General features: G+C 44.8%; 2 protein-coding genes across 2 annotated transcripts; one reads left to right on the top strand and one right to left on the bottom strand.

The window, feature by feature from the left end:
- The first annotated feature begins 1,857 nt into the window (after nucleotides 1-1,857).
- LOC125543834 (lecithin-cholesterol acyltransferase-like 1) lies at nucleotides 1,858-3,958 on the top strand. The gene is made up of 2 exons (XM_048707319.2): nucleotides 1,858-2,453; nucleotides 2,641-3,958. Exons 1-2 carry the CDS (start codon nucleotides 2,035-2,037, stop codon nucleotides 3,548-3,550), a joined length of 1,329 nt encoding a protein of 442 aa, XP_048563276.1. The 5' UTR covers nucleotides 1,858-2,034; the 3' UTR covers nucleotides 3,551-3,958.
- Nucleotides 3,959-7,134: 3,176 nt separating this feature from the next.
- Nucleotides 7,135-10,981, bottom strand: LOC147988664 (QWRF motif-containing protein 3-like). The gene is made up of 6 exons (XM_087544873.1): nucleotides 9,962-10,981; nucleotides 9,168-9,287; nucleotides 8,927-9,043; nucleotides 7,701-7,790; nucleotides 7,517-7,624; nucleotides 7,135-7,447 (listed from the first exon to the last, which is right to left on the bottom strand). The coding sequence occupies exons 1-6, from the start codon at nucleotides 10,979-10,981 to the stop codon at nucleotides 7,379-7,381; spliced, it is 1,524 nt and encodes a 507-aa protein (XP_087400999.1). The 3' UTR covers nucleotides 7,135-7,378.
- Nucleotides 10,982-14,258: the final 3,277 nt, after the last annotated feature.

The following is a 14,258-nucleotide window of genomic DNA, read 5'->3' as shown; positions in this document are numbered from 1 at the left end:
ATTCACATTCTGCTATATTTTACACATAGTGTAACTGCAATAATGTATTTTCTTTAAGAAGAAGTTTAAAAAAATTACGCACAACTTTGCACCAAAACTGCACGTTTTCGAAATATATAAAAATAATCATATAATCATCAAATTTTGGCACATATTATATATTATTAGTTTGTATATAATTATATTCGGCCAAAGACCCACAAAAAACAAAAAAAATAACCAATAAAAGAAAGAAAAAGGTAAAAGGGGAACACATAGAAAGAAAAAACATAAATAAAAAAATGAAGCAAAAATACCCATAAAAGGAATAATTAAATTTCCTAAGGAAGAAGGAATGACTGGCATTGGTATTACCATTTAAGAACAAAAAAATGGGAAAAGGAATCTAAAACATACATTGACAAAATTTGCACAAAATATACATAAAAATTGCTCTTCTTTACAATATGCAAGAATAATCATATAAAAGTGGAACTTTTGCAAAAACTAAATATAAGAAGAAATGAGTAGTGGCATTGGTATTAACCTTAAAGTAGAGTGAATATGAAGTAAAGACTAAAACAATACCAAAATAATGATTTTTTTAAAGAAAGAATTAGTGGCGTTCGTATTTTCTTTAAGAAGAAATAAAATTTATAACAAAAACTTATGCAAAACTTTGCACAAAAATTGCATTTTCTCATAATATGCAAAAATATTCGTATAGTTATGAACTTTTGGCACATATTATGTATTATTTGTATGTATATAATTATGCCCAGCGAAAAACCCACAAAAACAATAAATAAAAGAAAAAAAGGAAAAAGAAAAGATGCAACCCAGAATTAAACGGGTGCAACCAAGACAAAGAAATCGGCTTGGTACAGATTTGACTGACCAAAACAATGTGCCAATCAATTCCTTCCAGCCCGGCCCAACAACGAAATTAAACAGAAAAAAATGAAAACAGCACAGATCTTAAAGCACAATCCAATGAACAAAAAATCAACTGATCACAAAATAAAAAGTCAGCTGACTGAAATGTAGCTAAGTGAAAATGAAAACCATAGATATGAACATTGAAATTTCAGACGCATGCCTGTAATTAAGGGAAGGAAGAGAGAAATACTGAACCTGGAGTACGGGTGGTGATCTCCAGCGGATCCGTGGTGTATCTTACATAGCAACTGAACCCCTTGATGCTAACAGCGGTGCTATTAGGAAAACGTTCTGTCATCTATATGTGCGCGTCATCTGCACACTTGGTGCACTCATTGGGTGCTCGTCCAGCTTGGGCAGTAAGAATGAATAGGCACATGGTCTTGCTCGTCAGCAGTTGCGCCTAGCGAGATGATGATGACGGCCATGGGGAAGATGGCAAGGAGATCAGCTGGCCTAGGATCCAACTTCTTGGCATGGTATTTGAATCTGATGAACGGGAGACAGCAGTGATATGGTCGAGTACCTTTTTTTCTGTGCGCTCTTTAGATTGTACTCGGCTTATCATAACCTAAGCCGAGTACGCGATAAAAGACTCTCGGCTTATAGGTTGATACTTGGCGACATGTGTTTTTTCTGTAGTGATGCTTATTTGTACAAGGAGAAGTCCATATTAGTTATACACGATTGATGTTCGTATCTTACTCTACAAGAGGTAATTGTAATACTAGCTAGCCATCGGATGGCGTAAGAATGAACGGTTCATATTAGTTGGGAGCATCCTAAAATTTCTGTAAACTCAAGGTCAATGTACTCATGTGCTATTTCACTGGCCAAAAACAAACACAAACAACAATATTAGAACAAGGCCTGAGATGCAAAACTAAATAAATCTAGGATATTTAATGGCCTCCAAATAATGGTAACAACCCATGCATGATTGGTTTCCTAGCTAGCAGGAGGAGTACGAAGTAGACATGTCGGCATTAAGATTCAACGTGCATTGCCGGCTCAGGCTCCTCTGGCCAATACTACGACGTGCATTAATAGGGTTGTTCAAGTGTAGCCATGGCCACAGCTGGTACCACATACAGATAACGCTATCGTAGTGCAGCCATGGCCATGAAAACAGAGCTCCTCCGTTTGCTACCTCTGCTGCTCCTGCTCCTTCCGTCTCCCCTCCGCGATTACCTGTGGACTGATGAAGCCGCCAGCTGCAGAGTCGGTCAAGGCCAGCTCCAAGTCTACCACCCGATAATCTTGTTCCCTGGCATAAGTTGCCCCAACCTGGAAGCCCGGCTCACTGACGCCTACACCCCGTCGGTGCCGCGCTGCGGCGCACTCAAGGGGAAGGGATGGTTCCCTCTCTGGAACAACACCTGGGACGTGCTCGACCATGATTACCTTCCGTGCTTACAGGAGCAGATGAGCCCTGTGTACGACCCCATCCTCAATGACTTTCGGAACAGGCCTGGCGTCGAGACGCGCGTGCCGGACTTCGGCTCCTCCTACGGTTTCACCTCAAAGGGCGAAGTGTAAGTTCATATTCAAGTGATCCCTTGGTAACTAATTCATTTAGTACTCATTTATTATACTGCACCCTTTTTCGAAAAGAGGGGAAAGCCGTTTCTTCTTGTGCATGTACTATGAGAGTTCTTGATCCAGATATTCGCCTTCTTCAAGGGCGGCCGTAACTTATTTTGCATGTCAAAACTTCTTCAGGGACGGACGTAACTTATTTTGCATGTCAAAACTCATTCAAGAACTGGAGGCAGTAGGGTATCGTGACCGCGATACCCTTTTCGGAGCTCCTTATGACTTACGGCATGCTCCACCTTCACCCGGCCAGCCATCTCAGGTGTACACCGACTACTTTGCCCGTGTCAAGGATTTGGTGCAGCACGCAAGCGAAAAAAATGGGAACAAGCCCATCATCCTCGTCGGGCACAGCTTCGGAGGAAAGGCAGCCCTTGACTTCGTCAATTGGACTCCCCTTCCATGGAGGAAAGAATTCATCAAACACATGGTCCTAATCGCGCCCACACCTCCTACTGGCTTTGTGCAGGTGCTCATGAACCTCGTCTCGGGTCCGTCAGCCATTCTTATACCGACGGTAACGTCGCTAGATTTGCGTCCAATGTGGAGAACTTTCGCGAGTTCCCTTGTATCCTTACCGTCTACTAGGGTTTTTGCTCACGAGCCGCTTGTAGTCACCAAACATACGAACTACTCGGCGTATGACTACAGAGATTTGCTCATGGCACTCGGTTTCGGCACTAACATCATAAAACGGGTACTTCATATGAAGCAAAAGGTTGATGCTCCATTGGTGCCAACGACATACCTCAATGGTGTGGGTATCCAAACAATAAATCAGGCAGTATACCGGGATAGTAACTTTGATGTGGAGCCGGAGTATGTATATGGCGATGGTGACGATATCATCAACTTAGTTAGCTTGTTGACATTCGTGGAAGATATGAGAAGGCAGCAACATCGGAGTAACATACACTTCAAGTTCATCAAGATTGCTCATACTAACCACTCTCACATTCTAATTCAGGAACGTTCACTCAAGAGAGTTATGGCTGAAATTCTAGAAGCTAATTGCAGAAGAGACATCATGTCATAGTTTTGTGTTTCCGTTCATATAAAAAATGTCGTATTCTCGTTGGAGAAGCTGGCATTGTTGTGGAATAAAAGTATTATGTAAGGATATTCTATAAATTGAATAAGAACCAAGGCCTTGGTTACTATACAAACATCCCTCGTCGTACATGGTTAGGACAAAGAGCATGTGCAGTTTGGACACTCACACCCAAAAAGAAGAGGTAGACCAAAAATGCTTGCCCGTTTTCCGTGTGTATCAGGTTGGGAAATATCTGCTGCACTGGGCCAATTGGTGCTACAAGTGCGCCCATTTTGATTTAGCTATTTTAGTCATGAGGGTTGAAAGAACAATTATGAAGCTCATAGTTCAGCTAAGTTATCCCTTCGCTTAGCAGTGGGCCAGAATTTTGGCTGGGCACTCCTCATCATCTTGTAATGATCCCTTTGACGTTGCAGATAAATAAAGTTAGAGCGGCATTCTCGCAAAAAAAAAGTAAGCGGGATATAGTTTTTTGGTCCATGCAAAGGGGTGGACAAGCGGTTGAAGCATGTCCCAGTGAGCCTACTTATCCTATCTTTACCTAATAATAAAGCAGCTATTAATTGTTTCTTACCATCATAATTTCGTCTGTCCGTCGTTCGTTCATTTTGTCCATATTATTTTCTATATCCGAGATAGTACTATTCATGTGATCATGTAGCCCTGCCATGCCCGACTGTTCCATCCAGAGCGATGCGACTCGAACGAAGCCTACCTAAGGGAAAGGCGCATGCAGCTTGGGTTGTGGCCCAACTAAGCTAGCCCACATAAAGGGCCAGGCAAACTTCCATCTGGAGTGATGTGACTCGAACAAAGTCTGCCTGAGGGAAAGGCGCACGCAGCTTGGGCTGTGGCCAACTAAGCTAGCCCGCATAAAGGGCCAGACAAAAATCCGTCTGAAGCGATGTGACTCGAACAAAGCCTGCCTGAGGGAAAGATGCACGCAGCTTGGGTTGTGGCCCAACTAAGCTAGCCCACATAAAGCGCTAGGCAAAAATATTATATGTTACTTGGAATTGAACTCACGACCTCACCATCGCCTACCTATTGTTAGCACCAACTGAGCTGGCTCGATGCTTTGCTAAGAAGAAAAGTGTGTTTCATCTATTATTAGTCCCACCTCGCCTCCTTGAATCCAATCCTACTAACTTATATAGGCCTTTCATTGTCCTGGTTATCAAGGAGCTATCTCGGAATCAATAAGCAAAGACTGAGAAAAGGAAGCAAAGGAAGGAAGTCATACATGCACGGTGGGCCTTGAGGGAGATTAACGGAAACAAGGAAGTGTAAATTCAGTCTCCGGCCGGACATGAGGAAGCTTCTTCTACATCAGATGTTGAAGGAAGTCTCTCGAGGTGCGACTATGGTCGGTCTTCAGCACTGGTCATGGCCCCACACTCCAATTTTTTGAGGAGTATATATTAGCATAAATGGCCCCGTTAGCTTGATGAGTTGCACGTCATGCCCTTGCTTGCTTTTGCAACGGCATTTCCTATACAGCGCTTAAAGGCGCCGTTTACAGTGTAATATGCAAATTGGCGCACCCCTAGCTCCTGGGCCAGCCCATCTATTCTTCCTTTTTTATGTTTTAACCAGCCTATCTATTCTTTTTTTTTCCTGTTTTAAAGACTTAAAAAGTGCGCGCGAGGGGTATGATTCGTTCCTTTTTTCTGTTTTAACCAGCCTATCTATTCTTTTTTCCTGTTTTAAAGACTTAAAAAGTGCGCGCGAGGGGTATGATTCGAACACACAATCTCCTCGTCTAGTTTAGCTACGGTAGCCAATGAGGAAACAAACCAAATGTAATTAGATACATCATGTTTATCCTTTTCTCCATCCTTTTTCTTTTTCTTTTTTTTAATTTTCCATTTCCTTGTTCCCCTTTTTTCCTTCTTTTAAATGCATGAACTTTTTTATCAAAATCGATGACCTGTTTACAAATTCATGAACATTTTTCTAAAATCCGGTGAACATTTTTCGAATTCATGATTTTTTTTTCAAAATTGATGAAATTTTTGGAATTCATCAACTTTTTTGAAAAAATGATGAACTTTTTCCAAATTGGTGGAATTTTCTAGAAAAACAGATGAACTATTTTCCAAAATCGATGAAAGTTTCTGCAAATTTGTGAACTTTTCTTCAAAATCAATGAACTATATTTCAAAATCGATGAATTTTTTTGAAGCTCGTGTTTTATTTCAAGATTCTTGAACTTTTTCAAATTCATGAACTTCTTTCAAAATTTGATAAACTATTTCAAAATAGACAACCTTTTCATATTGCCTGAATTATTTTAAAAAATGGACTTTTTCCATAGTGTTAAAAAAACAGTTTTGCTAAAGCACATCTAGATGTGCCATAAGTATTGCACATCTAAGTCCTATGTCATTGATCTTACGTTGAGATTCGTGTAGATATTTTCTTTTTCTTTTTCCTTTTCCTCTTTATGCATGATTCACTCACTTAGATGTGCAATAACTAGAGCACATCTAGATGTGCCCTAGACACACCCTAAAAAAAATTATTGCGAATCTATGAGTTTTTTTCTTAAATTTACCTTTTTCTTTTTTCAAATGATTTATATGGGTACACAATATATGTTAATGTTGTACTAAATGAAGTATTGAATGGAACTATTTTCAGATTGTAGACAACTAATGATCTTGTTCCAGTGGTTATTGCGCCAAGTCTTTGGTCGATGACTTTAGCATGCGGGTTGGAATCCCATGTCTCCCATGTTAATTCTATTTTTTCACGTCTATTTTTTTAGCAGATTAGTGGGCCGGGCCGCTAGGCGTCGCGGTCGAGATCCAGGAGCGCTAAACGGCGCTAAAAGCGCCGAATAGGAATTTGTGCAGCAGATATTGGGAAAGTTACAAAACTAAGGGCTGGAAACTATGCACCATGCATACCATGGACCCGGCCCTGATGTTAGCCATGTCGCTTATGTTTATTGGTCCAGTACTTTTTCCAGAAGAAAAATGTGTTCCAAAATCATCTAAAATGTTTTTATAATTTTTTGGTTATTTGGTCCGGTCAAAACGTTTGTTATTTGGACGCACCATCGTAGAGATAAAACCTTTACAAAATGAATAAATAAAAAATCACAAAACTGCCAGGTTGCGACAAGTGTCACACATAGAGTGTACCACTTGTTACCATGGATGGAGGTGGGAAGGACCTTTGCAAAGGGTAGCTTCTAACTAATAATTTCGGGACAATGGGCATGTTGCCTTGATGAACTGAACTCGGGCTGAAAATTATTGGCGCTGCATGCCCATGGGCCTGACCATGATGTTTATCCATGTGACTTAAGTTTATCGTTGCGGCGGATTTTCTAAAGAGAAAGAGTATGTGTCCAATATAATATAGAATGTTTTCAAAATTTTCTCATTATAACAACAACAACAACAACGACTGCTCAGCTGGTAGACATTGAGTTATGACAGGGAAGAATTTACCACATGGTGCATGTGGTAGGCTATCTAAAAAAACTTAAAGAGAAAAAGTCATAGTTAAGATCCAGTCTTATTTTGAATGTTAAGATTCTACTCCCTTCATCCCAAAGTAAGTGTCTCAACTTTAATACAACTTTATACTAAAGTTAGTATAAAGCCGAGACACTTGTTTTTTTGGGACCGAGGGAGTATATAAGAGCATCCAACAACATTTCATATGCAATTGTCAACTCTGCACTAGCTCGTATCAACAACTACTCTTTTCAGCCCCTTTGTAGATGCACCACAACTCTGATTTTAATCCCGCGTTGGGACACAGTCCACCCACGCTGGCTATATGGCTAAAACCATACTAATTCACATTCACAAGATTCAGAGACGACGATTGCACCATATGGCAATGCAAACTCTGTTCTTCAATCTGTACATTAATATAATTAGCCATATACAAAGTTATGATATTTCCCAGTAAAAGAAGTACCAAACCTACCTGCAGTGCAGAGAGCCGTCCAAGCAACTCGTGACACTCCTGTAACAGAGCTCGCTCCTCACTAGCCACATGAACCAGCTTCGAGATCACCACGGTCGTATCTTGAGCCTGTAGTATGGAGAGATTCCAGTTTAGACATTCATTCAGTACAACGTACAGAGATGACTACACATAAATTATTTACCATAGGGCTAAACGAGCGAACTGATATCCTGGCCGTCATTGTGAGCTCGAACATCTGCTCGAGTATGGATGCCATTGCCGGGAGGGAGGCCTGTACATGAATAAACAAACAATTTGTTCATATTACATGCATGTTGCAAGTATCGCTATAGCTTTGGTTCTTATCCCAATGCAATAGTAACCATGTTCTCACTCAGGATGTTTTTATATACAGCCTCCACTTCAAATTAATTGAAAATGTAGTTTTGTTCTAAATCAAATTTCTTTAAGTTTGGCCAAGGATATAGAAATATATACTAATATATACCACATCAAATACATGTAATATAAAATTATATTTTATGATGACCCTATTGGACCTAATTTAGTGTGTTGTGGATGTTAATTTATTTTCCTATAAACTTGGTCAAACTTTCAAAAAAACTTACGAAAAAACTAGAGCATAATTGATCAAAGTACAAAATCAGCCCAAAAAACTTACAAATCCACAGATAAAAATTACACATTGAACTGCCTGCATCCATGTAACTGGCGGCCGTAGAGAAAGATCCCAAATGCTATATACCGATATAGCCCACGGTGCTTGTGTGCTAGTGGGCCGACTCACTTTGTTGGGCTTTCATTTATTTTTGTTTTCTGTGAATTTTTTTCATTTTCAGTTTTATTTTTTTCTGTTTCTATTTTCCCTTTTGCTGGCTTCATTTTTCTAGTTGTATTTTTCTTATTTTTTCTTTATTTTTTAAGAAACAAAATAAAAGAGCAATTCACTAACATTTTTTAACATATGTGAATCTTAAACGAATATTATTTTAAAATAGTGAAACTTCATTGATTGTATGAATAACCTTTTTAAAACATGGATATTTCTTAAATTACCCACACATTTATAAAAATACATGAGTATTTTTATTAAATAAATAACATTCAAAATACGTTAACATTTTTTTTGTTTCGCTAGGGGGGGGGGGTGTCTAAGAATGATATTTTAGAATTTTTTTAAAGAAAGAGGTACTATAGCCCAGACACCCAATCATATTTATCATTCCTGCTACCTACTAGTTGGCCGCAATCTTTCTCCTCATCTCCCATAGGGTTTAGGATTTATTGTGAATTAATCAAGAAACTTTTGTGAATTAAACGAATAACGGCCAGCTGACTTCGCTAAGATTAGTTCGGTTTTGTTTATTGCTTCTAATCAAAAGATTGAACATAGTGCTATCAACATACCTTTGCACCATTTGTAAGAGGAAGCCTGCAAATGGCTGATTTGGCGCACTCAACTGTGGACTCCAGAGCGAAGGCATGCTTGCTCTCCAGCTGCCCCCAACTCTCTAAATCACTCATCTATAGAATTGCCCAATAATTTGCCAACGATTGATCTCATCAAATTGTGAACATTTGGGATTGAAGTTGTCTAAAATTTATAAGACCAAAGATAAATGGGTATCAAATTTAAGCAAAACTGTACCTGAGGAGAGAGTATCTCATTCAACCTAAACTTCAGCTTCCCCTTCTCGAGTTGCGCTTGCTTCCTTGCTACCTTTCCTCTTAGCTCTGACACGCGGGCCCATGTACCCATCAACTGAACCTATGCAAAGCAAAATAACTTGCATCATTTGGGGAAACTGCAATCTGCACCATGTTGTGTGTGGTACACAATGTTTTAAATAGCGGGCTATCGCATTTAGCGGCGACCCTTAAAAACAGCTATAGCTGGGCTATAGCGGAGCTATAGCAGCAAATTGTACATGAAATCATTTAGCAGCAACACCCACATTTAGCGGAGCTATAGCCGGCTATTTAAAACTATGGTGGTACATCTAAGTTTTTTTTAAATAAAAATGAATCATGGACATAGGTTGTGTTGTTTCTTGTGTACATACACAAACGTATATAACCATTTGTTAACTTCACAAAAAGTTCATATTTGTTTTGCCACAAAAAGGGCATATAATGTGTGAACTTTACATAAAAAGAGCATATAATGTGTGAACTTTACATGATATATACTCCGTCCGTCTGGAAATTATATGTCGCAGAAATAGATGTATCTAGACATATTTTTAGTTCTAGATACATCTATTCTTATCCATTTCTGCAAAAAGTTATTCGGGACGAAAAGAGTATTATTCAATTATGTCTTATGTCTGTTTGCACCAGTCATATATAGATTTTTATATTTTGATGAAGTTGGTATGAATATGCATAGGCATGCAAAATTGATATGAAATTGAACGACTTGCATTCCGGAGCTAACCATACCTCGGCGTTGGCCGCCTTGCTCCTGCACGCAGCGTCTGCCTTGGCGTTCATGAAGCGCCACTGCAAGAGCCGGCAATGCATCATCCTCATCTGGTGTCCGGTTTCCCCTATCACCCCGTTGCTGCGTGACACCGGCGAGGACGGCACGGTGGCCGGGATCGCAGGAATGGAGTTATCCGCTCCGCCGGACTTCTTCCGGTTAAACAGATGGCCCCACCCCATGCTGAGCAAGCTCTTCTTCCCCTTCGATTCCGACACGGTCGCCAGCGTCTTGGCAGGCGAGCTACTCCGGCGCCCCGGCGAGAGCGCCCACTGCGAGTTGCTCGAGCCGAGCAGCCGGACGGAGCTCGTCCGGGCGATCATCGGCGAGTTGGGCTTGGGGATCGCCGACCTTGCGCTGGACCCCCTGGAGGCGTCGCTGCACTCGGACCCGGAGCTCGCCACGTCGGCGCGGGCGTCGAGGGAGTAGCCGGCGGCGAGCCTGCGGAGGTCCGACGGCGCGACGCGGCCCGGGGTGAGCGTGACGGCGGCGGGCTTGGACGACGGCAGGAAGCGCATGGAGCGGCCGAACGCGTGGCCGGCCCCCTTCCCGGACGACCTGCCGATCTTCCTCTCCTCGGCGTCGGCGTCGGCCTCCGCGAAGCGCGGGAGCTCGGTGCAGCTGCGCTGGCGGGAGAGCGACTGCAGCGATGGCGCTGCCACGGGAACGGCGTTGGGGCTGTCCATGGTGTCGTTGGTCAGGTGGTCGGCGAGGGTGGCTACCGAGGACGGCGCGGCGGTTGGTGCGGAGGTCAAGGGCGAGGACGATGACTTCTTGATCTTGCCGTCGGAGTAGGAAGGCCACATGCTGCGTGCGGGGGCGGCGGGGGTTCCTGATGGGGCGGCGGGGTCGGACCGGGAGACGGAGCGGCGGGCGCTGTGGCGCAAGGGCGAGAGCGCCGCCGCAGGGATGACAGAGCGGCCGGTTAGCTGGTCCGTGCCGGAGGAGGGGGAGGAGGACCACCGTCTGGACGACGACATGGCGGATGGGATGGTGCGTGCTCTGCCGAGTGCAGGTGAGGATGGAGGACAGACAGAGCTAGCGTCTTGTATGTATGTAGGCATGCATACGGATTACTGGATAATATTGGCGTAGAGACGAGCCGGCCGGCACGAGGTGATCGACGGACAGCGACGCCGTCCGAGGCTGAACGGGTCTGCCGCCGTGCAGGACAGAGCGGGATGCGTGAGAGACAAATGGAAGAGTCTGTGCCCCCAACTTGATTAATCAAGATAGAATGTGACGCACACATATCTACCGGTTACAGTAAGTTTTTTTAAGGGGAAATCAAGTTTTATTTATCGAAAACCACATGATGTGGGATACAATTTTGGTCATGAGATTGATCAAATCAAACGTGGCATCTCAGATCTAATGATAGTGCAAATTTAACTAGACTATGTGCTTCATAATTAATAACATGACCTTCAAAATGAAATTATACTGAAATAAAAGACCCAAATAATTCAACATAAGCCACGGGTGTCCTTCCTCCTCCTCCTCCAGAAAAGTCTTCTTCCTTCTCTCACCGGTGTTGGCGATCCGCTTCACCTCCGATGGCGTTGGGGCATGGAGGTGCAGAGGATCTCGGCCCCCCGTCGATGGGAGGGACCATTGTAACGCCCCGAGACCGATGCACAAAGTGTCTTCCAGTTATTCGCTGTTGTTGCCATGTCATTTGTTTGCGTGTTGCATCTTGTCATGTCATCATGTGCATTGCATCATCATGTTTTCAAAACATGCATCCGTCCCGGTCTCCCCGTTCTTTCCGTTGTCCGTTCTGAGCCCAGACACACTTGCACGCGCCCGCGGCACGTCTGAAATATTATTTTATAAGTGGCCGGAAAATGTTCTGGGAACAGGATGAAAGTTGGCGTGCGGTCTTATTATAGTGTAGATAGACCGCCTGTCAAATTTCATCATATTCGGAGTCCGTTTGACGCCCCAACGGATAACTATAGCGACAATATAGTCAGTTAAATCGTCGGACGTTTTCGGTCTCCGAAAACTGTTGCCGGGCTTTCCCTCTCTTTCCTCCCTAGACAGTCTACACAGTCCACTACCAACCGCCAGGCCACCTAACCCCTCTTTGCACAGTGCATCAACCCCCTCGCGTGCGTGTCCGAAACTCACCCGAACCCGACCCGCTCCATCATCACTGTTGGGTCTGGATCATCCCCAAACAACCCTAAAACATTACCGTTTTCTTATTTGGACTCCCTAGCCTATTTTTCCTGACCGTCCGATTTTGATCGGAGGGATGAGATAGCCCCTAACCTAACCAACTCGCTATATATATTAGTCTAACCCGAGACCGAATCCCTAATTTCTAGGGATCCTCCTAGCTGCCGCCGCCACTCCTCTTGTCTCCTCCCACCTCGGGTTCTTCCCCGATTCAAATCCTTCCTCGAATTTCCAACTGGACCAACCACTCGTTGCCTGCCCAATCCACCACTGCAGCAAGCCGCCGCACCAGCAGGACCCCGCATCCCCGCTCCACCCCTCCTTTCTCCCTGTTCATCTCGTTGCTCCCTCCCATCTCAAATCTCTCTCTTTTCTCTCTTTCTACAGGAACGCCAGGACCGCCCCGCAGCCAGCCCGAGCGCTCGTGGATCGAGCGCTACCTCCAGCCCGCAGCCACATCGAGCTCCTCCTCGAGCACCGCGCCCGCGTCCAGCAGATGAGCGCCGCCCCTCTCCTTCCCCGTGGTCTCTCCCTCCCTCTGGTTCTTTCTCTGTCTCTGAATTCTTCTCTCTCTCTCTCTCTCTCCCTCTCGATCTTCTCCAGGGAACCTTGACACCCAAGGTGGAAGCTCGCCGCCTGGCCCTAAAGTCCCGCGCCGCCCCGCCATGACCTTCAGCGCCGTGGTCATCCCCTGCATCAAGCCCGACCGCCTCCTGCTGTTTCCCTTCCTTGCCGTCGCTGCGCCAAGTCCCGCCGCTGCCAAGCTCCTGCCAGAGCCGTCCCGTCCGTGGCCTCCCGCGAGCCACCGTCCAGAATCCCGACAGGCCGCGCCACTCGCTGGAGTTGGAGTCCCGCAGGTCGCGGCCCCTCGCCCGCGCGCCAAGTTCTTGTTGCGGCCGCCTCGATCTGTCATGCCGACGCCTTCCATAGAGTTCCCTGCAGCCTCCCGTCTGCGCCGTCTCGAACCGAGCCTCGCCCCTACGTCATCTTTCCCGCGCGCCGCAGGAGACAGGAGACCAGCAACCTCCAACCTCGCCGGAGTACCCAACCAGGCCGGCCCTTCTGCAGTTCGTCGCGCCGCCCTGCCGGGACATGCCCCGCCGTCTCCTTCCTCGCCAACCGCCGCCGACCTCCGTTCTGTCCTGAGCGCCGCCCGGCCAAGTCCGGCGACCAAGCGCGTGATCTGGTCGAGCTCGCCGCCCCTCGCCTACTTGCACGTCGTTCCTGTGCCTGGCGAACCTGTTGTTGACCCTTGCTTCCTCTGCTTCGAGCGACAGGATGAGGTCGTGATACGTCTCCAACGTATCTACTTTTCCAAACACTTCTGCCCTTGTTTTGGACTCTAACTTGCATGATTTGAATGGAACTAACCCGGACTGACGCTGTTTTCAACAGAATTATCATGGTGTTATTTATGTGCAGGAGCAAACGTTCTCGGAATGACCTGAAACTTCACGGAGACACTTTTCAGAAAATAAGGAAAATACCTGCCAAAGATGAAGGCCAGGGGCCCACCGTCTCTCCACAAGGGTGGGAGGCGCGCCCCCTACCTCATGGGCCCCTGTTGCCTCTCAGACTCCAACTCCACCTCCATATATTGAGTTTCGGGGAGAAAAAATCAGAGAGAAGAAATCATCGCGTTTTACGATACGGAGCCGCCGCCAAGCCCTAAAACCTCTCGGGAGGCCTGATCTGGAGTCCGTTCGGGGCTCCAGAGAGGGGAATCCGTCGTCATCGTCATCATTAACCATCCTCCATCACCAATTTCATGATGCTCACCGCCGTGCGTGAGTAATTCCATTGTAGGCTTGCTGGACAGTGATGGGTTGGATGGGATCTATCATGTAATCGAGTTAGTTTGTTTAGGGTTTGATCCCTAGTGTCCACTATGTTCTGAGATTGATGTTGCTATGACTTTGCTATGCTTAATGCTTGCCACTAGGGCCCGAGTGCCATGATTTCAGATCTAAACCTGTTATGTTTTCATCAATATATGAGTGTTCTTGATCCTATCTTGCAACTCTATAGTCACCTAGTATGTGTTATGATCCGTTAACCCCGAAGTGACAATAA

This window comes from Triticum urartu, chromosome 1A (genome assembly GCF_056163025.1).
Source record: "Triticum urartu cultivar PI428250 chromosome 1A, HENAU_Tu73, whole genome shotgun sequence".
Lineage (NCBI taxonomy): Eukaryota > Viridiplantae > Streptophyta > Magnoliopsida > Poales > Poaceae > Triticum > Triticum urartu.
This window is presented reverse-complemented; position numbering and strand designations above follow the sequence as displayed.

Excerpts from the sequence above, each read along its gene's own strand:
- LOC125543834 (XM_048707319.2), top strand. The coding sequence starts at position 2,035 with ATGGCCATGAAAACAGAGCTCCTCCGTTTGCTACCTCTGCTGCTCCTG. Across the intron at positions 2,454-2,640 it reads TTCACCTCAAAGGGCGAAGT|GGACGGACGTAACTTATTTT; the intron begins GTAAGTTCATAT and ends AAACTTCTTCAG.
- LOC147988664 (XM_087544873.1), bottom strand. The coding sequence starts at position 10,981 with ATGTCGTCGTCCAGACGGTGGTCCTCCTCCCCCTCCTCCGGCACGGAC. Across the intron at positions 9,044-9,167 it reads ATGAGATACTCTCTCCTCAG|ATGAGTGATTTAGAGAGTTG; the intron begins GTACAGTTTTGC and ends GCAATTCTATAG. Across the intron at positions 7,448-7,516 it reads GACGGCTCTCTGCACTGCAG|ATTGAAGAACAGAGTTTGCA; the intron begins GTAGGTTTGGTA and ends ATTAATGTACAG.